This window comes from Purpureocillium lilacinum (genome assembly GCF_023168085.1).
Source record: "Purpureocillium lilacinum CBS 284.36 DNA, scaffold_2, whole genome shotgun sequence".
Classification (NCBI taxonomy): domain Eukaryota; kingdom Fungi; phylum Ascomycota; class Sordariomycetes; order Hypocreales; family Ophiocordycipitaceae; genus Purpureocillium; species Purpureocillium lilacinum.
In genome coordinates this window covers 4591136-4616038 of record NW_027072112.1, presented here as the reverse complement: position 1 = coordinate 4616038, position 24903 = coordinate 4591136, and the positions used below count along the sequence as shown (strand labels likewise).

The 24903-nt window shown below is 62.2% G+C and overlaps 6 protein-coding genes across 6 annotated transcripts; 3 read left to right on the top strand and 3 right to left on the bottom strand.

The window, feature by feature from the left end:
• Positions 1–1226: 1226 nt before the first annotated feature.
• PLICBS_003154 (uncharacterized protein) lies at positions 1227–3007 on the top strand (the record flags this gene model as incomplete). The annotated part of the gene is made up of 2 exons (XM_065600162.1): positions 1227–1238; positions 1295–3007. The coding sequence occupies 2 exons, from the start codon at positions 1227–1229 to the stop codon at positions 3005–3007; spliced, it is 1725 nt and encodes a 574-aa protein (XP_065456234.1).
• An 836-nt stretch (positions 3008–3843) lies between these two features.
• PLICBS_003153 (uncharacterized protein) lies at positions 3844–7622 on the bottom strand (the record flags this gene model as incomplete). Its single annotated transcript, XM_065600161.1, has 3 exons — positions 3844–4446; positions 4501–7361; positions 7421–7622. The coding sequence occupies 3 exons, from the start codon at positions 7620–7622 to the stop codon at positions 3844–3846; spliced, it is 3666 nt and encodes a 1221-aa protein (XP_065456233.1).
• Positions 7623–8619: 997 nt separating this feature from the next.
• PLICBS_003152 (uncharacterized protein) lies at positions 8620–10948 on the top strand (the record flags this gene model as incomplete). The annotated part of the gene is made up of 2 exons (XM_018322884.2): positions 8620–8970; positions 9035–10948. 2 exons carry the CDS (start codon positions 8620–8622, stop codon positions 10946–10948), a joined length of 2265 nt encoding a protein of 754 aa, XP_018178114.2.
• A 398-nt stretch (positions 10949–11346) lies between these two features.
• PLICBS_003151 (uncharacterized protein) lies at positions 11347–12243 on the bottom strand (the record flags this gene model as incomplete). Its single annotated transcript, XM_018322883.2, has 1 exon — positions 11347–12243. The coding sequence occupies one exon, from the start codon at positions 12241–12243 to the stop codon at positions 11347–11349; it is 897 nt and encodes a 298-aa protein (XP_018178113.2).
• A 1024-nt stretch (positions 12244–13267) lies between these two features.
• Positions 13268–14494, top strand: PLICBS_003150 (uncharacterized protein; the record flags this gene model as incomplete). Its single annotated transcript, XM_018322882.2, has 1 exon — positions 13268–14494. The coding sequence occupies one exon, from the start codon at positions 13268–13270 to the stop codon at positions 14492–14494; it is 1227 nt and encodes a 408-aa protein (XP_018178112.2).
• A 2001-nt stretch (positions 14495–16495) lies between these two features.
• On the bottom strand, positions 16496–18026 carry PLICBS_003149 (uncharacterized protein; the record flags this gene model as incomplete). The annotated part of the gene is made up of 4 exons (XM_018322881.2): positions 16496–16803; positions 16860–17339; positions 17401–17617; positions 17871–18026. The coding sequence occupies 4 exons, from the start codon at positions 18024–18026 to the stop codon at positions 16496–16498; spliced, it is 1161 nt and encodes a 386-aa protein (XP_018178111.1).
• Positions 18027–24903: the final 6877 nt, after the last annotated feature.

Sequence of the window (24903 nt, the reverse complement as noted above, 5' to 3'; positions counted from 1 at the left end):
TCCACAAGTCCACGAGCTCATTGTTCGCAATGAGGCTTCGAGCTGTGGACTAGCTTCCGAGCTTGGCGTCAATGGAGCTCCTGCCATGGCCACGCGTCGAAGCGCGTCGAGCCCTCCAGGGAGGCCATCGGTGAGGCTGGCCATGGGGTTGCCTTTGGCTTTCGCGAGCTATTCCAAGAATTAAGATCTTCGATGTATAATTAGCTCGTATGCCGGAAATACTCCGTCCGCATGTAGCTTCGCCGCGGGCCCCCTGCCAGAGAGTACCTGTCACGCGTGTGTCGAGCGCCATCTCCCTCCCCCCCCCCCCACGGCGCCCCGAGGCTTGGTGGTTGACGAGTCCTCTGGCCCCGGCAAACAACCTTCCGCCCAGTCTTCGCTTTTAACGTTCAGCCGTATGAATCTGCATCGCGCTGCAGAATTCGCATGGAAGGAAAGAGAAGAAGAGGTGATCTGGATTGTCTATATTATGCCCCCTTTCCTGCCCTTCTTCTCACGGTTCTCTGACCGTGTCTCGTTCCCCTCACGCATACGTACGTACGCTTCGTTGACACAACCCCTCCGAGTGATTTTCTCTTCACTCAACTTTTACCTTCGCGTCTCACTCCGCCTCCCACCGTAAACAAACAACTCTACCGACTGAGCAGCAAGCTCCCCCAACTCGCTTTCTTGTAAGTGTCTCCGTCTTTTTCCTTTTCTCATTTCTGTCTTCCCCCTTTCGCCTTTCCGTCTTCACCTTTCACCTTTTCGTCTTCCCTTACCACCTTTCCGTCTTCACTGTTTCCCCTTCCCTCCTTTCTCCCCCCCTTTTGCACGTACGCGTGCACGTACGCGTGCAGGCGCTCGGTGTAAGTGTGCGCACTTGTTGCTCACGCGTTTGGCCTCCCCTCTACCAGAAGCCATAACCATAACGACTGCTCAGAAGAGCATATTCAACCATCTGCCAAACTTGGCAGCCTACTTACATACACCACCAACAAACCACACGCCATCGCGCGGTGGTTACAAGTCGCAACAGCGACCGCGTCTCCATGTAAGTGCTTCTGCTTCTTTTCATTCTTCTTCTCCTTCTCGGTCCACTACGCCAACGCGTCGCCCCTGTTCACGCCATACTTCTCTTTGTTCTCTGCTTCTACTGACACCTCCCCCTTCAGAATTCCGGTGGAGTTCGCCCTATAAGAGGAGACCCGTCACATCTCCGTTCAAATTTGTTTAACCAGGCTATAATGTCTGTCTTTGTAAGTTTTTTCCGCAGCAGGCCGTTGTACCGTGTAAGCCACTAACACGCTACCAGAACGGTGCCGCAATGAACGGCATGGCCGTCGGCCTGCCCGTCCCAGCCCCAGTCCCCGCCCCCGCCCCCGCCCCTCGCCCAGTCTTCGTAAGGGACTACGAGCTTCCCGCCAATGCCCCCGGCGAGCAGGGAAAGGAGGTGGCAAAGAGGAACATCCGCACGTGGATGGGCCGCCTGGGATACCCCACCGAAACGGCCATCATCGCCGCCGGCTTCCCGCTCAAGGACGCCATGGACGGGCCGCAAGGATGGCCATTCGAGAGCAGCCTCTGCCTCCGCGTCATCGACGCCATCAACGTGGGCCGCTTTGATCGCGCCTCCGTCATGGACATGGTGCTGCTCACGGCCTGCAGCTCCCGCGGCGATCTCGGCGGGGAGATGAAGCCCAGCCGCACCCGGTCCATCGGCAACATCAAGAGGCTGCAGGCGGCCGTGTCCCAGGCCGTGCAGCAGGACCCGAACCTCTCCTGGCGCCTGGTTCCCCAGTCGGTCGTGTGGCTGGCGGCTGCCCGTGACGGCTTCGACCTCCGCGCCCAGCTCTACATCGCCAACATCGCACTGGTGGCCCCGATGTCCGCGGCTCACTGGCAGCAGATGGTCAACTTCCAGGCCCGGCAGCTGTTCAGCCTCCATTGGGAGATCCTTCAGCTGCGCTTGTGGCAGGACCAGGCCAAGCAGCAGCGCCAGTACCTGCTGAGCATGCACCAGCCTATCCCGCCGAACCTGGACCCTTTGTACGCCATGCACGACCTCGCTCTGGCATATCATGGCCTGGCCAGCGCCTGGACTCCCGGCCAGGTTCCCAATTGGGCCACCCCTGCCCCGGGCCTCGCTCCGGCCCCCGCTGCGGCTCCGGCTCCGGCTCCGGCTCCGGCTCCATATATCCCGGTCATAGATCTCACCTCGGAGACGTCGACCCCGATTCCGGCCCCGGCCCCGGCCCCTGCTCCGGGCCCTATTCCGGCTCCGGTCATAGATCTCACCTCGGAGCCAGCGACCCCGGATCCAGCCCCCACTCCGATGCCGACTATTGCTGTTGGTCCGGCTCCGGCTCCAGCTCCGGCTCCAGCTCCGGCTCCAGCTCCGGCTCTAGCTCCGGCCCCGGCCTCGACCCCTAGTCTGGAGGAGTCTGCTTTCGCACCGAACGTGAATTTCGGCCAGGTCGCCTTCCCCCACCCGGACCTGAGCGACCCAATGGTCAGCATCGCCGGGGCTCAAGCTGCACGCGCAGAGAATGCTGCAGCCGCGGCGGACGCGCCCAGTGCCATGGATCTGGACACCGTCTCTGACATGAACGCCGGCACCAATCTCGACGCGTTCCCGGAAGACTGGTGGACCATGGGTACGGACGAAGTCCTGGACGCGGATTGGGATGCCGTCGCCGCGTCCCTCCGAGAGCCCATCTTCTTTGACGAGGACCCGGCCCCCATCGAAGGCGGCAACGAGGGAGTTGCGGATGTCGCCATGGACGACATCACGGCGGACGCAGCCGCGGACGCACCAGCATCTCCTGCAGGGAGCCTATGGGGCGACGACGACGACGCCAATAATGGCGGCGATGACGGTGCTTCGACTGCCAACGCCCCGATGATCGACCTGCGTCCGCCCCCTTCCCCCCTCGCACTCCCAGGCATGCCCGCATTCGCCGAGCCGTGGACCGATGAGCACCAAATCCTGTTCGACGCTCTCACCGCGGCCATCAACATGGACTAAACGACGGGGATGAAACGACTGGCGGACATATACCCCAGTTCGCCCATGTTTAGTTCAGCTCAAGGGGGGATTGCGACAAGCTTGCTGGGGGTCGAGCCAGGCGACTTGGGGTCCCGATTCTCGAGTTGGAAGGTTCGAGGGGCATTGGAGGATACGAGGGAATGGCGTTTTTTGGGGGGGGTTTGGGGGGTTTGGGTTCCACCGCTGTTCGGTGAAGGCCCTGCTCTGTTTTGTACATGGGCTGCTGCGGTATATACAGATATGTTTTGATCGGCATGGGGGAGATAAGGGGGTCCCGCCCCGGGGGGGGGGGGGGGGGGGGGGTTGACCCTGGGTTGTTGATTTCGGGCGTTTGGATATTGGGCGTTTGGACACCTGGATTTCGGGCATACGGGGGGCGTTTGGGCATACGCATTTTGGACGTGGTTTTCGACACACGGGCATCTCGACATGCATTCTGGATATGGTTTTCGACACACGAACATCTCGACCTGCAGGCGTTTGGATATACGGGCATTGGAGCATTGGAACATTTGGGCGTTTGGACACATGGGCGTTTGGACACACCCGGCATTGTGGCATTGGGGGGCATTTGCACGCACGGGCATTTCAACATGCAGGCGTTGGGGCGTTTGGGCTGGGCATGCAAAGACTCGCGGACTTCACAGTCAGGGATATGGGCAGAGGCTTCTTCACCATCCTCTTGAAATTGAAGAGTCATTACGCACTCAATGCCACTCGCCAGCAGGCTATTACACAGTGCAAGTCTGACAACCACATGCATGCTGCGCTCTTTATCCTCGTTTTGTACAGTCTGGCGCCGTATGTCGAGGCACTCAGATGATGTAGCTGCCACCTCCCAGGCAGCGCCAGTCGCGCACCCCCATGGCCTCCTCCAGCTCAACGCACCACCACAGCACCTCTTTCGCCTTGTCCGGCTGGCCGCTCTCCTCGTGTGCTCGGGCCAAGGCGAACCACGCCTCGGAATAGTCCCAGCCAGTGCCGAGACGTGTGAGGCCGGATAAAAGGGCAAACGCTCGATCCCGAGCCGCAAGCCGATCGATGAGCGGCAGTCGAGTGGCCTTGTAGGGGGCCGGAAGCTGGTCGTCACCGACCGGCGATGGCGTGGATTTGGCGAATTTGACTTGCGGCTGCGGGACTGCGGCCGAGCCGAGCCCAAGGGGAACCGAAGGAAGCGACTTCACCGCCTCGTCTCGCGACACGTCCGACAGCGCATGCGCCAAGGACTCGAGTGATGGCTCTGCATTCTCCAGGGGCGGCACGGCCGGCGTTGGTAAGAGTTTTTCGCTGTAAGTGTCTAGCAGAATGTTGGACAAGCCAACCGTTGCAGCAGGATGATCTGGGCAGTGCGTCAGGGCATACTCAAAATCCGATCTGGCCGTGTACGGTTCGTTCTGGGTCAGGGATAAGAGGCCGAGCTAGAAACAAGTCAGCTGATGGATATAATCAGTCACTGGCACTGCCAAACTTACCTCGGACCACACATCGCCCCACAGGTCGTCGACGCTCTTCTTTTCGCCCCAAGTTACCGTCTTCGATCCGCTGGCTATTGACTGATCTTGAGACATTTCCGTCTCGAGACCATGGACCAGCTTCTGTGCTTCAGCGATCGCGCCCTTGCAGTCCTCGAGCAAGCCAGCCCGACGATAGAATCCGGCTATAGTCAGCCAGATGCCCACGAGCATCGCAATACGCTGGCTCCTCTCCTTCTCCTTGGGGAACTGCACCAGGGGGAGTAGGCTCGGTGTTGCGTGGCTGACATCGACTGATATTTCGGTGAAATCAGTTGACTTTGAGGCATTCGAGAGGTAGGAGTTCAGAGGCGACGTCGTTTTGGACTTGGCAAACGACGACATGCGAGTCTGAGACGACTTTGTCGAGAAGGAAACGTCTCCTTGCTCCAGCTCCGCACCGGGCGTAAAGAACGCATCGCCATCGACAATGGTTGCCTGTGGCGAGAAGCTTCCCGTGGTGTCCGTACGGGGCCGGCTGTCGTTCCTTTCCCTCTTCTTGAGACTGTTTCTGCGCCCAGACTCGCTCCTCTGCCTGTGACTTGAGCCGGCTCTCCGCGATCTGGACCCAGCCACATGAACGCCGTTCTCCTCCGTGACGTGCACCATCGGCCTCACCGTGGCTTGTGTTTGTGTCGTCGCTGGCCTTGGCACGGCGCCGTTCGACTTCTCGTCACTGAGGGTGGATGCGCTTGGTTGCCTTGTAGGTGGCCTTGAGCGGTCGACTTTCGATCCGAAGATGCTGCCTCTGATGCTCCTAAAGGTGCCCGATGTCTTGGGGGGCTGCGCTGGTGTCGTCAAGTTCGTAGTCTGCACCGTAACGCTGCCGTATAGCCGTGAGAAGAGGGTCAACAGCTCGTAGCTCGCATTCACGGCGGCGTCCGGTCCATCCATGAGCTCAGTGATGGCAAGCTCCGTCATCTTGATCTCCAAGATGCTCTGCTTCTCCGAATCATCCATCTCATCCACCAGGCCATGTCGCGATTCCGGTGCGACGCTGTCCGCACCGGCATCGTTGAGATGCTCGCTGCGAAAGCCTGAACCGCCCTTTCCAAAGAGGACCGACGAGTCCCTGAACTGCTCCAGCGCACCTTCGCAAGCCCGAATGGCCGAGGTGTAGTCCTGCCTGGCGCTCAACAGAAGGGCGAGAAGATGCCACAGCGGAATGAGAGTTCTCTCTTGCCAATATGATCCGCACAGGAGGTCGTAGCCCTCTTCCCTGCCCTTGTTGGACATCAACGCAGTCTTTGTCAGTTCAATGGCCGCCGTCAGCTCTCTGCGCTCAGCCAGCAAGAGCGCCAGGCTGAAAAAGCTTCTGATGTCTTTGGAGCGGCCATACTCCGGGGACAACGACTTTCGCAGACACCTAATGGCCTTTGACTGTATCTCCGTCCTCGAGCCCGCCTCATAGGTGAGCCTCGACCAATGCGCGTGTGATAGGCCAATGGCCTGCCAGGCCAGGGCCACGATGTGCGGCGCGACCCAGGGCTCCACGTCTCCGTTCGTTACCTCCTCGGCTATTGAAGGGGTGCCGTTCTCATTTGCGGTGTGTTTGCTTTGGGGCAGCTTGGACAGCCAGTCCTCGAGCTCTGCACCGAGGCGCCGTGCTTTCTCGCCCGCTTTTTGATGTCCGTACCGGCAGAGGGCTATGACGGCCAACGACATTGTTTCCAAAACGGTGCCGTCATCGTCTAGACTCGGCTCAATCTCGCCCGTCTTTTCCACACGAGCCTTTCCCTTTTTGACGATCTCGAGGTACGAGTCAAAGGCTTTTAGGGCGAGGTCGAAATCGGCGAGGGAGGTATGAACAAGGAATAGAGAGCGTAGAATAGCGGTCGAGTGATATGTTCTGGTTGCCGCACTGTAGAGGGTCTCCAGGACGCCCCGGCTGATTGCAGACCTGCCCCCCGGACCGACGTCTTCCTCGCGCCAGCCCCGTCCGCAGAGAATGGTCCAGTTCTTGATCACGCGCCGGACGAAGGCTTCGACCTCGGTTCTCTCCTCGTCTGCCCTTGGAAACGATGTCTCTGAGAGTAGGAGGGAGCGGTAGGTCGTCTCCACATACTTGAGCTCGGCGCGCAATTGGCTTCGTGGTGAGGAGTCGGCCGAGACGGGCAGGCCCCCTAAGTGGCCAGGCTGGTACGGTAGATCGTTCTCTAGTATCCGAGACAAGGTCATGTAGTATTCGTTCCAGATCTGCCTCCGCGGAACTGAACCTTTGAATCCATAGCCACCGGTGCCCGGCGCCTGCATAGAGTCCCAGTATTTGGCCCACGAGCGAAACGGTACGAGCGTTGCGGGATCCTCCAGAGACGCCTCCTCGCGGTCGACGGAGCCGCTCGACAGCATGCAGTACTCTGTTAGGAACAGTTCCGACCAGTAGCGCAGCTGCTTCCTGACTTTTCCGGTCAGAGTGCGGTTCAGGGCCGGCGCGACAGCTTTGAGCGCATCGAGGGCCTCCGTCCGCCGGCCGTCGCGCATCAAGCAATTTGCACGAAGGTAAGCCGACTTGAGGGCGCAGACGTGTGTCCATTCGTGGGACAGGGAGGCAGGGTCGAGATTGGTGCCCTCGTCTTGCAGTCGCGCGGGCAGGCGCTCGACCGCCAAGTTGTATTCACCCACGACCCAGTGTAGCCAGCCGACGCATACCTGAGCCTGGAATCGGTCTTCGTGGTTCACGCGCTCCTCGTCAATGGCACCCAGGAGCGTTGGTACTCTAGTGGTGACGTCGAGGTCACGCGCGGTGGTCGAGGCGGAGGTTCTCGCTCCAGCTGTCGTGGCATTTGAGATGGCGCACTCGGTCTCGGCGGCCAGAGTGAGACCTATAGCTGTTAGCATGGGCCCCGGCGGCGGATTTGCAGTGCGACGGCCGGCGGCATACATTTCCTGTCGGAAGCGTGCTTTCGGACTTTGCGAACGAGCTCAGGCACAGTGTCCCAGCTGCCGTCGCAGCGGGCGGCCTCGAGCTGGTCGATGTAATGATGGGCTTTGGTCTGGAGCCGCCATGTCAGCTGGGTTCGGTTCAGGGCCACGAGGCCGCGGCGCAGCTCGCCAGTCGTACCGTCATATTGGATCCAGGTCATTCGAGAGCGGCTTGTCGACGAGGTCCCAAAGGCATGGCGAGGGGATGACGATCGGGGGCCGTGCACGGGGGTTCGCGCGGACGCTGTGGCCGTTGAGGAACGGCACGGCGAGCAGGACAGCGGCGCAGAGCAGGGCCCGAAGCCGAAGGCGCACAGGATGGGGTAGGCTGTGCGGAGGGGAGGAGGCGGGAGCGAGGAGGGAGAGGACGGAGGCGAGGAGGGGATGAGGAGATGAGGACAAGGTCGAGGCGAGCGGCGTGCAGATGCAAAAGCCAGGAGCGAACGACCTGACTGACTCCCTGCCACCTGCCTCGGCGGCGTTGGGTGAAGCTACCTTGGGTTACTTGTGCCAATGGACACGAATGGACCTGCGGTGCTGCTGGCCGCCACTAAGGGGACGGCAGGCGGGCATCAATGGGCCGCGCCAGCCAATCAGCAGGCCATGTGGAACCCCACGACAGGGGCCGCCACAGCGGCGGCAGGTTCACTGAAGTTGCGACTGGTGGGGAGTGGGGACCCTCCTGGGCTGCTGCTGCTGCCACGGCCGGTGAGGTACCTAACTAGGTGCTGTGCCGCGCCTTGAGCGCAGTGGAGCAGTCCATGAGCCCCAGTGGGTTGCGTTGGTGGTGGTGGTGGTGCTGCTGCTGCTGCTGCTGCTGTGGTGCTTCCCCGTCGTCGAGCAGGTAAAAGAAAAAAAAAGTTCTGGCGGGCCGCCGTGGTGATGGCTTCTCAAGGCTACATTGCGACGCATGCCACGAGCCATTGAGCGCATGCACATCGTCTGAGGCCCGTCACCGTCCGTCACATTGCCCAGCGAGAGGGTACAAAGCATCTCAGCCAGGTGCAAATTCTGCGCCCAGGCCGCTGCGACGAGCCAGAGATTGCAGCGCCCACGCGCCGTTGGCAACACACTTACTGAGAGCGCCGCAAGCCTCCATCACCACATAGGTCGCCAGCCTCACTGCCAACGGTCTTCACACAACCCATACACAAAACAATGCCTCCGTCAGCGCCGCCCCCGGACCTGCGCGTGCTCTGCCGCAAGCTCACATCTATCCCGCCCGCGCAGCTGCCGCACGCGCTGCCCGCCCTCACGCGGCACGTCATCCGCTGCAAGGATGCGCTGTCGGCGCCGCACGAGCAAAAGCCCAAGGACGACGCATCGGCGCAGGGCACCGCGGGGCTCGTCAACAAGCTCAAGACCAGCATCAGCACGCTCCTGAATGGCCGCTCCCGCGAGGCTAGGTTCGCCGCCATCGGCCTCGTCAAGGCCGTCGTGGATGTCGGCGGCTGGGAGATGCTCCGAGCCTCCGAGCCTTGGGTCCGCGGCTTGCTCTCCATCATACAGGTATACCACACCCGCGCAGCGTCCTGTCGCGATTGCATATGCATACTGATCACTCCTGTTCCAGAAGGGCGACTCCTTTGCGGCCAAAGAGCTCGCCGTCATCACCCTCACCCGCATCTACGCCCTCGTCCATCCCTATCAAACCCTCGTCAGGGAGATTGCGACGCCCACCATCCCGGCCTTTGCCACTGCGTGCCTCCAGCTCATCAAGCCTCCCGCCTCCGGCTTGGCGTCAACGGCGCCCCTGTCCTTTGTCCAGACCGTTTGCGATGCCTTCTCAACGCTCATCCCGCTCTACGCTGCCACCTTCCGCCCCTTCGGCTCGCAAATCAGGTCCGCCGTGAGGGTTCTGCTGGCACCCACGAGCTCTGATGAGATTTCGGTCCCTCACTCGCTTCAGCGGTCAGCGGGCCGACTTGCCATTTCGCTGCACCATGTTGCCGCCAAGTCCGGCGGCAGCGAAGAGTGGTCCAAAACAGTCGACGCCGTGCTGAAGCAGCTGCATGCCACTGCAGACCAGGTCCTGCGCGCAGTCGACGAGTCATGGGACGCTTCTGGTGGCTATGGCAAGACGACCGTCGACCTTGGTGAAGAGCCCAAGGGAGGAAGCACATCTACGGATCAGTTACCGCCGTGGACCGGCTTGAGCGCCGGCATCGAGCGACTCATTGGCCTGTTCCGCCACCTCTCCGATTGCCTCCTCTGCCCGACCAAGGGATCTGTCACCATCCCCCTGAGCGCATTGATAGATGCCATCTCACGAGTCTGCCTGATAGCCCGTCAGTCGCCCAAGTCCCAGACGTGGGACCAGGCTCTCGAGACCAACGCCGCTGTCGGCAGAGACGAAAAGGAGGAACTATGGAGCTTGATGCCCGAGGTCCACATCGCCGCCCTAGGCCTCGTCCAGACGATGCTTCGCAGACTCGGCCAGGGCATGCTGCCGTTGGTCTCGGAGGTCCTGGACCACCTAGTCCGCGTCTTCAAGTCGGGCATGGACATTCCCGACGTGCGCAAGAGCGGATACGGTGTCCTTGACGGTCTCTTGACCCTTTCAGGACAAACACTGCCCAAGTCCACCGTCGCATTGCTTGAGCCCCTCGTCGCCGCCTGCTGCCGAGACCTGCAGCAAGACGCCGGCTTCCTCAAAGCCGCCAGCAAACCGGCCGCCCAGAGCAAAGACTCCAAGAAGGCCGGCGTCGCCAACGTGGATCTCTTTCTGCAGCCGCAAGCCTCCGCGGCCGAGGAGGTATCCGTCCTGGAGCCGGACCACAAGGCCGCCGCGGACGCCCTGCTCCCGACTCTGCTCTCGGCCCTCCCTCAGCAGCACCTCAAGCCCACCCTGCGCGGCCTACTCGACAAGACGGCCATCTTGACGCAGAGCCGCGACGCTATGCTCGCCAGCGTGCTGAACCCCTTCAAGGACCAGAGGGGCCGCATGTATCCCAGCATCCTGCCCCATCTGGCGCGCGCGTATCCGCACGACCAGGGCCTGGAGGTGCTGCGCAGCAACCTCCGCGTGAGCGCCGTCGCGGGAGGCAGCGACATGCTGGCATCGGTCGACGAGGTCGAGCAGGAGGAGTACGAGGACGATGCTGACGAACCCATGGCCGATGTCGAGGCGGAAGAAGGCAAGGAACCCGAATCATCGTCAGGCAATGGAGTCCACGCCACCGGTATCCTGCCGTCTGCGCCGCACGCCGAAATCGACCTGCCGGTGCAGAGCAACCCCTTTGAGCCAAACACTGAGAGAGCATCCCGAGCCGAGTCGCCACCCAAGCGCAAGCACGAAGGGTCGGACTCGAACCCGCCTAAGAGACAAGAGCTCGAGAAACCGGCACCGGCAGCTGAGCCGGTCAGGGCCGTCCCTCAACCGCAGGCGCAAGCACAAGACGAGGACGAAGACGACGATGACAGTGACGTCAGTGTGCATCTGAACATGGATCTAGAAGACGACGAGGATGAAGACGGTGACGAGTAGAGGCCAGAAGAAGGGCGTCAGGATGCGTATATATAATATGCAGCTAACTAATGCGAACGGGCCTCTATGGCCTGCCCCCTGTTTCGGGTATTCATGTTGCGAAAACGCGGCTGACTGCGCGCGCTTGCTTTGGCTACCAAGGCGACTCTCCAAATGTTTGCAGTCCCCAGAGCGTCTAGAGCCAACCGGGAAAACCCATTACCTCCCGGCTCGCTGTGTCTTTGTCCCCAAATTCCCACGTAAACGCCGCGGACTCGCCAGAGTCCTTTTAAAAAACCCGAGTAAGAAACCCCCTCCCGAATGTGGCCCAATGGAAGACTGCTTGCGAGACGATATGCAGATACGGCAAATGAGTGAACGGAGACAGTGTGTGTGACAGACAGGCCGAGCGGTGGCATCTAATCCAAGAGCCACGCCCTGCGTTTCTCCTCCTTCCTGGCGCGACGCTTCTCCTTGAAGGCCTTTAGTTCTGTCTTGCTAAGGCGCTGGTTCTGGCGCTCGGCCTTGAGGCTGCGGCCGTCGTGCTGGTTGGCGGCGGCGTCGACGTCAAAGAAGGCGTTCATCTGGCGGCGCGATTTGGCCTCGTCGCTGTGGCGGCCGGGTCCCATGTCGCCAGCCTGGGCCTGACCGTTCCAGCGGTTGAAGCCCATGGACACGGCGTACGGGTCGCCCGCCGCTTCCGGGGGTAGAGCCGCGGCCGCGACGGCGACGTCGCGCGCCTCCTCCTCTTGCTTGTAGGCCTGCGCATACCAGGCGTTGGGGTCGTAGTCGCCGTGGATGGCTGGGTTGTAGCCTCCGGCGGGAGGCTTCTCGTTGACGGGCGGCTGGGGCGCGCTCGGTGCGGCAGCGGCGGCGGCGGCGGAGGATTCGGCAGCAGCCGTGCGCGGGTTCTCCCATTGCGAGGCACCCGTGAATCGGTTCACAAAGTACCACGACTGGTACGTCGCCTCCCAACGGCACTCCCAGCCGTCGTCTTGAGATTCCGGAACGGGCTCGTTGGGAAGCGGAGGGCCTTCGGGCACCGGCTCCTGCGGCAGCGGAGGATCATCTTCCGTCTCGCCCTCTTCCAGGGATTCCGCAGCGGAGGCGTCCTCTTCAGGACGCGCCTCGTCATCCGGCTTTGCTATCTTTTCGTCGCGGGGCGGCGCTCCTTCTGACGCGGCGGCCACAGATGAGGGCGGTGATGACGATGATGCGGCCGGGGACCGGCCCTCAGCATGCGAGGGCGACTCTGGTGCCGCCTCCGGGGTCGCGGCACTGGCAGCGTCCGCCGTGGGAGAGGCGGCTGTAGACATGGCGGTGGACTGGACCGGGCAGGGCAGATGCACGACCAGGCGTGGAGGCGCTGCGCCGGCAAGGGGATCCTGTCAAGCGGCAACTGTGAGCATCCCGAAGTCACATCGTCGCATACAATACTTAATGTAGGCACCTGGACTTGAGCGGTTGGGCGTAGAATGCTTCGCGACAAACGTCTGCGGAACGTTGTCCCGGCGAAGAGGTTGCAGGAAAGCAACAAGTGGTGGATCCGCTGCAGGCAACGGAAGCAAGCAAGCAAGCAAAGCAGTAGCGCAGCAGCATGCAAAAGAGGCGAGCGTCACGGCTTTGCAGTGGAGCACGCCTGCCTGCCTTGCACGCCGCAGAGTCACGTGACTGCATCACGTCAGCGCCTCTGCTCCTGCGACTTGCCAGATCGTAGATGAGGTGCGGGTGTTCCCGCGCCCAACGACCAGAAAGGCAATGCCTGCTGCCTCCATCCTCAACTCGAAGCTTTCATCCGGAGGACTCATTGAGCTGCAGGCCCAGAAAAGCACCGCTTTTCCTGGGACTTGCGCCAAGGACTGCCGCGTCTCTTGCTTTAAATGCCCATGATACGCGACCCAGCCGCCACGAGGTACGAGGTACAGACTCCCACCTGTTGGTCGCCAACTTGGAACAGGGCCTGGAGCCATGGACAACTCATCGTTTGTCCGCGCATGTCTTAAAAGTGGACGCTGCACATGCACGCACAGCCGGGCCAGCGGGCTCGTATCTGCCGGTGACTGACGCTTGCCCCGTGCCGTCGGTTCGGATTCGTTGCTTCTGCCGCTGCACCGGCCCCCCGTCGATCACTCAGCCCACCGGCAGAAACCTCACGGGACACGGCATACTATCTATCTATGTGTGGGATGATGCTGAAAAAATCACGGTCTACCGCAGTCATTGTGACGCGCGCCCAGATGGCCTGGACCTTTACGACTTCTCCCGTGGGTTTGTGTGATCCTCAATTGGACTGCCGTTGCGGTTGAGCCCTCACCCCTCCTCCGGCGCAAGCAAGCAACAATGCGTCTCGAAGCGAGCTCCATCTTCATCGCCCTCGGCGGCGGCCTGGTCCGCACCGCCCAGGCCGCCAGCAGCACCGTCCAGCTCGTCAACGACACGGGCTGCGGCTGCTTCCTCACCAACGGCAGCGAGCCAACGTACTACGCCCGGCACATGTTCTTTGACTTTCGCAGCTTGGGCCAGTACGCGCGCGTGCCGGACATCATCACCAACGACACCGTCGCGTCGTACTCACCCCCCACCAGCGACTTCTTCGCCAGCGACCGCTGGAACGACACCTGGCAGGTTCAGGGCTGGAGCAACAGGAACAGTAGCGGCGGTCATGGCGAAGGCAAAGGGGGTCTCACCGGCGACGCCACGGTGCTGATGGTCAACTCCCCCAGCAACGTCTACATCGAGAAGAACAACGACAGCGGCGCCGCGTCGGACACGCACTTGACGCTGCGCACGAAGCGGCTCCAGGGATTCCAGACGGCGGCCGAGTTCCAGGCGCAGGACTCGCACTACCGCTTTCTCTCGCTGCGGATGCTGGCCCGCACCGTGGGCGACGCGGGCGCCGTCTCCGCCATCTTCACCTACCGCGAGGCCCAGTCGCTCACCGACGTGCAAGAGGCCGACATCGAGATCCTCACGCGCGGGCCCCGCAACAAGATCCAGTACACGAACCAGCCGTCGTACCAGGACCAGAGCGGCGGCGGCGACCACAACGGCGACGGCACGGGCGCCGACGGCGACGACCCCAAGGCGACGCGCAACGCGACGATGCCGCACGGCCTGCGCTGGACCGACTGGGCCGTGCACCGCCTCGACTGGACGCCCCGGCGCAGCGTGTGGTTCGTCGACGGCATCGAGGTCGCGAGCATCGACTTCCAGGTCCCGCGCGACGCGTCCGGCCTCAACATCAACTCGTGGAGCGACGGCGGCCAGTGGAGCGGCAACATGAGCGTCGGCGGCGAGTCCAAGCTGCAGATCCAATGGCTCGAAATGGTGTTCAACACGACGGACGACGGCGACGCGCGGTCCACGAACAAGCAGCGGAAGCGTGCCGCCGCGGGAGACGCTGGGTGCAAGGTCGTGTGCAGCATCGACGAGACCAATCGCACAGGCACCGCAGCCAAGCTCTGGGAGGGCGCCGCCGCCGCGAGGCCCTCGTCGACTGCCGCATCTACGGTGTTTTGGCTTTTTGCGTGTGCTGTTGGCACGGCGATGTGGCTGTCGGCAGTTTGACAGCCGATGCGGCGGTCAGCAGCAACAACACCACAGATGGCCCGTGAGAGTCGGCTCCCGCCCCTCGGCGCCGAGGCCGCAGGCGGGTGTTGCAGGCAGCGTTGCTTGGCAGAGTCGAGTGTGCGGAGTATGTAGAGTCACTGCGCAACGCGCATGCATGCAGGCCATGCCAAGGGAGCGCACAGGTACATGCGGTTAGACGGCGCGAGGAGCTCAGGAAGCTCCCCCCATCCATAGTATTGACGAAAATATAAAACGCCGTTAGCGCAGTGCTTTCCGTAGATGTAGAGATCCGTCTCGCCATCCCGATCGGCCTCGCGGCCCTTCAATGCCTCGATTCACATTATGAAACCCCCGCTCACGATCCCGCTCTGCCCCAATGCCTCACGACAAGCCATTCGCCCTTTTGCTCGGCCCCTTTCGCCGTGGCCCGGCACCCCTCGCGCAGCACCGCAAAGCACAGCACCGCCCAACCCAACCAACACGGCCCCGCCCCACATCATCTCCCGCCCAGCGCCCACCAGCACACTCACGATGCATCATGGATCACGGCTGGGAAAGAGAGCCCGCCCCGCCCCGCCTTATTACCCCAGGGCGCGTCCAGCAGATGGGACTCAGAGCCCTCAGCCCCCCCCCCCCCCTCTTCCCCATCCCCATGCACATTCCCCCAAAGAGACACCCGCCGGTTCCCCGGCTCCTTCGTACGGAGCTACGCAGGTCGTTCGCCCGCCGTCCGTGCCCCTCAAGGTTGCCCCGTCCCGTCGTCTTGGTCTCGTTCCATCCGCCTCCTCCGCCACCCCTCGTGATCGCAAAGAGTTTTCCCCCTCCCCCCCTGGATGCTAGCCCACCCGAGACACGTCCAACCACCTAATACCAAGGCATCCATCTCCACACCGACACGGAGGCGGCAAGGCGTGCACAGAGGAGGACAAGTGCGGCACAAGGCGAAAACCATTAATGCATGTCCCATTGCTCTGTCTTCGTTTCGTCTCATAAGTCGTGCTATGCCAAGAAATTCGACAGCCCTCCGGTACAACAAGGCAACTAAAAACCCATGTACATGAAGTGAAGCCACATATGTCCATCCCCCAGGGATTCGACGACACATTCCAACCCACAAGTGCTCGAAATGACACGAATACTCATTAACAAGACACGCTACAGGCTACTCTTCCAGCCGAAGCCACAGCGTGGCCCCCTTTTGTTTGTTCGTTCGTTTTTGTGCCGTCCTTGAGCTCGGCCATCCATCCAGCCCACAAACGCCAGAAGCAGGGCGTCGAAGTAAACACTTTTGATTAAACCCTTCCCGGTATTTTTGGTCTTTTTTGTGTCCGCCTTCGCAGAGCATATAGCCATGGGTATATTCGCCCCTTCTTCCCGAGAGGTGCGGCACCACGAAGGCGCTGGCGTTGGAGAAATTCGAATGTCGCGAAAAGCGTGCGTAAAAAAGTAAGATCCGTACAAGAACGACATTGCTGAGAAGCCGGGCTGTCCGGCAGCGTCCCCGAGCATCTATATTGTAACATGCCGAGTCTGACGCTTATGTTCGAATGAGGCCATCTTCAGTGTGCCAAAAGTCCCCAGGATTGTAGCCTAACCTGGGCTCGGGCACATCTAACTTGTGATGTGCAGGGTGACGGGCGGTGCAGCCTTACCAGGCGCGGCGGGGAAGAGAATCGGCGACCGGAAAGAAGAGGCATCGCTCATGGTCTATGTGCGTGCCCCGTCTAGTCGACAAGCTCTCGTGATGGGACAGCTTGAAGCCGGAGCAGGCGTGCGCGTCGTGGCATGCCGGCGGGCGGGCGGCTATCCGTAATCGATTCACCACCATGGCCCTGGCGCTACTTCGGTGTTTGCCGGATGATCGTGGAGTGACTGCCATGTCACTTTCGGGTCCTGACCAATTGAACGAGAGACACTGTGCGCCTTCAATACAGGCACTGAGTGACAGCGTGCTCGATCCTGGCTGGACGCCCATCATCCGGCTGCAGCTCGAGATAGTCACCGAAGGTTCGGTTGGTCGAATTGAAACTGCTGATGGTTCGGGAAAGCCATGCTGGCGCTCAGACCGAAGGGGTCCCAGTCCAGGTTCTGGCCCAAAAGCTGTGTCATGGACGGGAATGGCTGGTGGGCGGCCGAGACGGCATCGTGAGGCTGCGAGACGTGGTGCCCGGGCGCGGTCGATGTCGGCGAGAGGAGCATCGTCTGCTGATTGTCGCTGTTGAAGGCGCTGGCATAGTGACCGCCACCGTTTGGCGTATCGAGCTCCGAGTCGTCGACCATGTCGTTCTGTCCGTCATACTCGTGTTCTGGTATGCGTTAGTCTGGGTCTGACAGTTCACTGGAGCGTTTGGGTCTGACGCACCAAGCTGCTCGATGTGGCTCTGGAAGGCCGGTGTGGGATAGAACGATGCGCCTTGTCCAAGAGACTGGCTGCGAGCGCCAGCTCCAGACTGCATCATGGACCTCGCCGACGCGTTGGCATTGGAAGTCGGCATCGCCTGCCGCGGCAAACCGCCCACGGAGCCCCGAAGCGAGATACTATCCGATGGGGCGGGGGAGAAAGCGGACCCGACATTGGCTGTCGGCGAGTTGGCGTGAGAAGAAGGCGTCGGTCGACTCTTCGGGGAAGTGGCAGACTTGTGCGGAGGGAGGGACGTGTTGAGCGGCGTCGTCACGGGCTCGGCCTTGGGAGCAATGCTCGAGTTGGACTTGCGAGACTGGTGGTGGCGGTTCAGGATGGCACGCTGGATTGTGGGCGGCTGCACCAAATTCTGGGGCATGTGTGTAGGTCCCAAATCAGGGCTGCCCGTCTTGGCATGGAGTTCAGCCTGGACATCGATGCCTGGTTCGGAGTCGAAGCGTTAGCAATGCAACCGAAGCCTGTCGAGGCGATGACGCCGTACCTTTCTCGAGAAGAATACGCTCGAGGAGGGAGTTCTTGTAGCGAAGCATCAAGCACTCCTCGGCGGCATTGCGGTGGGCAGTCTGGAGGTTGTGGAGGTTGGACTCGTGGACGCGGATGGTCTCCTCGAGCTGCTTGATGTACTCGGTGCGGCGCTCGCGGAAAGCGGCCTGGGCCTGACGGTTCCTCTGCTTGCGCTCCTCGGAGGTGGCATAAATCTGAGGAATTAAGGTTGGCACGTCAGCGCATGTCTCGCCTCTGCGTGCGACAGTCGCACAACGAATTGAGTGATCGGCAGCGAGCCAATTGGGATGATTGGGGCGGCGGCGGGCTTGTGTGACGAAGCGGAACATCGGTCCGCGCTGTGGGATGACGCAGGACGACGTGACGAGAGCGAGGACACCGGGGCCCGCGTTCAGACGAGTGAGGGGCAGCAGCTGCTGCTGGTGACAGGGGGAGGAGGAGACTCACGGGCTTGCGGCCACCCTTTCGCTTGGGCTGCTGGGTATCCTGGGAGGCATTGGCGTTGGCGGCAGCAGGCGGATTCTGCTCTCTCTCGGGGGTGGAATCGACCGAGTCGTCGGACTCGTCCCGGCGGGCAGGGTTCGGCTTGTTATCGATGGACATCTTGTCTGCCATCCCTCTGGCGGGCGACGGCGGCGCGGGGGCCTCTCGGCAAGACGGACAGCCGCAGCGCGGCAGAACGCCCCAGGGTCTCGAGAAACAAAACGGCGGGGCGACGGTACCGGCGGAGGGCACGTCGGGAGGTGCTATCCTATCGCGGGCGGGAAGAGGAAGCGGCTGCGGAGGAGGCTCGCTGTCGCAGGACGGCGATGCGCAACGAGAGAGTCGGGTTGCGCCGTTGTCGGTAGGGACCAGGTTTTTCCCTGGGCGGCGGCGGCGGTGGTGGTGGTGGTGTTGGTGGTGGTGCCGCTGGGTCTGTTGGCGGCAGCGGCGGCGGCGCGGGCGGTGCTTATGGTGGTGGTGGTAGCGGCTGGCTCTGGGTGGTGCAGGAAAAAAAAATCGGCTGCTGCTCCCCAGAAATGGCAGTTGGCAGGGCGTCTGCGGCGGCTAAGGCAGGCGCTTGCAGCGGCGGGGGAGTCAGCACTCGACGTGAGCAACGGGCCTTGGCCGACGACGTGCTGTTGCAAGACTCGGTTGCAGATGGTGCTGGCAAGCTGCTTTTGGGGAGGACAAGGAAGACTGAACCAGGCAGTGACAGCGGCTCTTGGAGTCGATGTCGACAAGCCTCTCTGGGGACGGGACGGGTTAACAGGGAAGGACGGGACCTGTGAGGGCAGCGTCCCGGGGTCTTTTATGTAATGACAACTGGAGCGAGCAAAGAGGGGTCCCCATCTGCTGTTGCTGGGTGCTGTGGAAGGCCGGCCGCCCAGCTGGGGGCCGTGGCATGGCATGGCGTGGCATGGGGATGGGGAGACGGACGAGGGAGGGAGGGGGCCACGCCTTGGCTGGGCCTGGCCTGGCCTGGGGTCCCGTCCCTCCCAGGTTCCAGGTTGCCCTGCTGGCTGGCCGCGCCGGCTGCACTGGCTGCGCTGGGCTCCCCTCATTGAGCATCGTGGGCTGGCCGTGAATCCATGCTGGCTCCTCCTCCACGGGGCCACCCCCAGCCAGTCACAGCGCCAGGGGCCCGGCCGGTGGAGCGAGCCCGGCGGACGCTGGATTGGGAGGCGTGGAGCCCGTTTTTGCGCAGGCAGGCAGGTGCCTTGGGCTGCTTGGGTGTGCACTAAGCCCACTGTACGTACTGTGCTCGCGACCTGGACGGACCGACGGGGAGGCTTCCATTGCTCTGGAACCTGGAAGCCTAATTACAGCGCCTGGCTTTGCGGGAGAAGCGCGGGCTCGGGCTCGGGCTCGGGCTGGAGAGGGGGACGTGTGAATGAGAGTGTGCGTGTGTGTGTGCCTGCCGGTGTCTGCGTACGTATGTATGCGTGTGCGTGTGCAGTGTGTGCACCGGTGTCTGCGCGCCGGAGGCTTCCAGGCGGGATCCATGGATGATGTGTGGATGCGGATGGGCGTAGGCGCACACTTCGTACAGGAGCCGACTCGCGTTGTATGAGCACGACGCACGTTCGCACCGTCGACGTGGACTGGGACGTGCTGCGCTGCCGGTGGATTTGGGGGAATGTGGATGCATACGGAGTTGGTGGATGCAGATTGATGCGGATGGCCTGGGGGGTTCCTGCTCCTGCTGCACCGCTTCGCCGAACCCACCTGCGCTCCCGCTAGCGGCGCCCCATCCATCATCACCTGGCCCTTCCAAGCTCCTCGCAAGCCTCCGCCTCCACCACCCCTCATCTTCGCTGCCCACAGGCCACACCAGGGAGCCTGCAGTTCCGCGTCGGCCCAGGCACGACGCCCAGCGAGCGACGCACAGGTTGAAGTATTCAGTTAGCACGGCTGCGCCCAATACCCACCGTTGCGACTCGCGAGGCGCCCGCCGTTGCTGCACGTTTGAGGACGGTCTGCGGCGCCGATTCTCAGCATCAGAGACACAGACGCCGACGTCGACGCCAACGCAACGCAACGCAGACGCAGATGCAGCCGCAGACGATGGCACGACCCCGTTCGTCCATCGCCTTTGCCTCACCTCGACCTCACCTCGCCCGCCCGCCCGCCCGCCCGCCTCCTTGCCGGCATCTCCAGCCACGGAGACATTGTGCGGGCGCTACAGGAGGGGAGGCCCAGATGAGCTCGGATAGGACAGGTACGTTGGCCCTAGACAGGGAGACCTCTTCATGTATGCGAGCTGCTCGCTTGCGTCGATTCGTTCCCGCGGCCGGTCCCACGCCAAGTCCTGGATCCTTGGAGCACACCATTCGGGGACCTGGTGCGGTTCTCGATTTCATGCAGACGGCGTCGTTGCGAGTCTGGGTCTATAAAAAACGTCATGCTTCCCACGCTCCTCGCCTTGCTCGGTTGTCGCCTGGTACCCGCCCAGTGGGCTGTTAGTTCTCATCATCTGGCTCACAAGACACTGAAACCGCTGTTCGGCGGCATCCCGCTGGATCCGGCCAGCAGGGAGCACGTTCGCATCTTGCTGAGCCTCGTCGACCTTGCGCAGGAGGCAGGCGCCGACAACCGGCGACGAGTCTGGATGGCGCAAGACCATGCCGTCTCGCCTGAGCCCGCTAGTCGAGGTACTAACACGAATGGAAGTACGAGTAAGTTGTCTGGCCAGGCCAACATGAAAGCCAGGTGACCTTCGGGCGACCTATGGTGGCCCCAGCTGGCCGGCTCACCCGGTGCGTGTGAGTGGGTTCATCCAAGTACCTCGCGGGTAGCAGTCCTGGAAGCCACACCATGCCCGCAACTGACAAGTCCGACGAGCCGCCCGGCTGGTGGGCACTTGGTCTTCGTCACCTTGACGCTCTGGTTTGACCGTGGTGTGGTGAGGCACCTCGCCTGGCATGGATCGCAAGGGGTCCCGCGGTGCAAGGCCCGCCGTCTGACGCAGGCCGTTGTTCCTCACGACTACGTCCAATGCCTCGTACACGAGTGCGTGCCCGGCCTCGCGCTCGCCTCGGACGAGGCCATACCTGCAGAGTGCAGCAGAAGCGAGGCAACGCTGCCTCACAACTGACTGCCTAGCCGCGCGCACGTACGGCAGCCGGTGGCGGAAAAGTCTGTTGGGAGGAGCGAATCTTGTCCGCGCGAGACCAGGCACCCTCGATGATCCGTAAACTGCAAGGCGCAGAGCGCATCATGGCCTGCCAAGGAGCCACAGGAGCATCGTCTGTCGGTGGCCGGCGGCGGCGAGACGGCCAAAGGGTCCGAGTCCAACAAGGTGAGTGCCGTGCGCCCAGAAGATCTGGATTGCGATGGGCGACGGGCGACGGGGCTGGCCCATGGACATTTGCCGAGTCGCGCGCGCGCAATGCGATGAGGGCGATGCGCGGCGATGCGCATCTACATGCTCCTTGTGGATGCGCCACGGGCCCCGTTCCCGCCCTGTGAGACTGGGCGATCGTCACAGAGCGCCGACCTACCGGACTCGCCAGGCGCGGCGGACAGTGCGGCCACGGGTGGCTCACAAGTCCCAAGCCAGGGATCCCGGCCAACAGAAACGGTGCCATCTCTCGAACGGTTCAGGGCTACGAACGTATTGTGCAAAGAATGGATGGCCGCTGGGTCAGGGGACTTGCACGGCGGCTTACAAGTAGTGCTGCTACTGACTTTTAGCTGCTGGGCCCGTCCCGCGTCTGCATCGGGCGGGCGCCTGGGACGTGCAAATACCATCCGCTCTGGGCAGGAGGCTCTCCGCGTCCAGCAGGGGAAGGGCAGTCTAACAAAAAATAGAAGCCTGGCAGGCGGTTCTCGTCGAAGACGTGCTTGCCTGTTCGGCGCAAACGTGTCTCGGGAAGCGGGCGCGGGAGGCAGCGGCGTGGAGGTTTGGGGCCTTGGGAAGGCCTCGTGACAAGTCGTGCTTGTTTCCAAACCCAGCCAAGTCAGTCAGCTCGAAGCACTGGGTACATACGAAGTACGAGGGCCGTGAACCTGAAGCCAACCGTCCATCCACCTCACCCAGAAAGCGCCCACCAGCCAGGTCGACGGCAAGCCGGAGCGCGGCGCGTATTCCATTGACATTGCTGGGAGGCGGCGCCGTTGGATCAATGGCGAGCGAGCTGGAGGGCGGGTGGGGCAACGGGCTGCGGTACTTGGCCAGTGGCACTTCTTCGCAGCTACATGGCCCCGCCTGGAGCAGTTCGTCGACCTCCGCGGCCGATGTCGCGAAAATTCTTCCCCCTGGCGGCTGGCTGGCTGGCCCGTTGCCGTCGTCTTCGTCGTGGACATCGTCTGGGCGGACCACACACGCACTGGCGCGACGACGGACGCGGGAGAGCCCCAGCCGCATTTGAAGGTTAGTTGGCTAGCGAGTCGCACAGACAGGCAGGAGCCGCAGGATAGTGCTGCGCTGCTGTTATGCCTTATTTGTGGGTTTTCTCGCGGCGGCCGTGCGGACGAACACCCGTCTTCGAACGTTAGTTAATGTCGTTCCGGGGGTTTGGGGCGGCGCGGGCGCGGGCGCACAGAGATCTGGCCAGGCTGCCCACTGCGGGGACGAGGGGTGGGCGCGGTTCGACGTTGGCGTCACCGGTTTTCCTCAGATCTAACCGCCTGCCAACGCACGCAAGCAACCGGGCAGGCAGGCAGGTGTTCGCGCCTGCTTTCCAGGACGGGCAGGTTGGGCCAGGCAGTTGGCCGCAGTCCCGTCAGCAGGTACACACAGTGCCGTACAGTGAGTGCTGTTGGTGCCGGCCTGTTGGTGAGGTGCTGCCGGCCGCGGGGTCCAGGCCTGCTGTCCCAGCGAGGAATGCCGGCCCCGGAGAGAGCGCCCAACAATGCATTGACGGGATGCGCCGTGCCAGTGCAGCATCGACGCCCGCTATCGGCGACGACACGGCTCACCTCCAACGCATGCCCGCCCGTGCCTGCCTGCCACTGCCTGCAGTCTACATGCTACGTACCTACTGCTTCCCGCTGCAGTCCGTCTGTCCCATCCTCTTCGTCGTCATCATCAGCCGCCTGCATGTGCGAGCCAACTGACACGAGCGCGTTGAGTGAGTGCGGCAGGGGTGTGGGACGGACTGCTCGCTCCGCCCCGGAGAAGTCGAATACCGCAGGTCCGCCCGCTGCGTGACGATGCCCTTGCGAACGGCGATCCGTGTCTTCCGTCAACTACAGAATGCTGCACCTTTGGCACTTTGGTAGGCACCGAGCCATGGACCGCCCTGCCCTGCCCAGGCTACCCGAGCCCCCCAAACTTGCTCACGGGCAGTTGCTAGGGGCCCTCAAACGCCATGCCGTGCGATGTGACGCCCGGTTGCAGCTCGTCTGGGGCGCTTCTAGTCGGCGAGCTTCGCCGCTGCGCGGCGCGGCAAGCGACTGTGCTGTGCAACGACACGCACCTCCCGCATCCCGTCCATTCAGGGGAAGGCATCGTCGGCCGCGGGAAACGCGCGTTCTGCGCTGTATGCGGCACCCGTCTGTGCTTTGCCCTGCTTCGACGCGGGCTCTTCCGTGGCGGTGCCCGTCGCAAGCTTGTCTCCATCGCGCGTGGCCGTGTTCCAGAAGACCGGCCACTGTGCAGCGGATGGCCTCTGCGGCGCAGCTCGCTGTCGAAAGAAAGACGTGGCTGGCCTGCAGAGCCTGGGCATGCACACAATGTATACTGTGCCGTGGGAAAACGGGCACCTGCCCGAGTAACTACGCGGCCCAGCGCCGACGGGACAGCGCACGGCTCGGTGAGCGGCGCACTTCCATTCCTTCTAGAACCCCGATTTGGCGTCTGAAACGGCGGCCCCCCCAACCGACGAGCGTGGGGCATTTTAATCGCGGCCGGTGTCCTCGGTTGACGCTGCTGCCGAACTGTCCACGCAGCACGCAGATATTTTGGCCGCAGACGGGGGTGCGAGGCCGCGCAGCCTTGTTTGGCTTGAATCCAGCGATGCAAAATAAACTGTAACATGGCCATGGCTTTCTGAAACAGCTCCGGCGGAATGAATTCCAGGCCCCAAAGATATTGGAAGCTGGGGTCACATAGCGCAGGTGCAAGTCTGACCTACCCTGCACTCGCCCATACAACAGCAGCTTTTACATCGGCGGGCATGGCTGCTGTCAAGTTGTCCTGTCTCTCGCTACCAGGTGAATAATGCATGTCTCCTTGTTGGCGCAGCTCGGCTGCATCAGCCGTTGCGTGGCGCATCTCACACCAAACGCCGGCAAGCCCACTGCCGGATTCCTCGCCGCCCATCTCAAACACTGTTCACATGACCTCGCGCGGCGGCGGCGGCGGCGGGCGTCGGAGGCGTCACGCGCCCTCTCGGAGCCCATGGAAAAGGAGATGAGCTCGGCAGGCGGTGTGACACCCGTCCGAAATCGCCCTGCGGCTGTGTCGGGACTCTGTGAACCCAGCGTTGGTGTTTGCCCGGGGTAGAGAGCTTCGCCCATTGTCGTCTCATGGTCGGTTCCTCCAACGGGACGGACGCAAAAAACATGAAACAGATCATCGGTGCCCCAGATCCGATCGTGTTGTGTGCTCTCATGCCATGCAGCATGTCCGTATATAGACGTGCACAGAATCCCGCGTCTTGCAAACATGAAAGGCCCGAAGTTGGACCCCATTAGGTGTTGGCTGGTGTATAGTTTGCGCAAGCACATTCGTAGGCAGACCTACACTCCGCTGGACAGGTGCTGCTCGTAGCGCAGCGCCGCTCAACAAATCTGAAGCGTCGAAAACTCCTGGAGATGCTGTTTCAACCCAGAATAGTTCCGTTGGGCTCGGCATGGATGGATGGACATGGTCCAGGTTCCATCGAGATGCAGTTACAGTGCGAGAGTGTCGATTGACCCGTCACACTGTCCAAACACACTGTGGCTTGTGATCCGTGCGCAGATCGCAGCTTGGACCACACCAAAGTAAACAAACCCCCCCACGGTGTCAACAAACCCCCAAATCGAACTTGACATCATCCGTACCAACCCT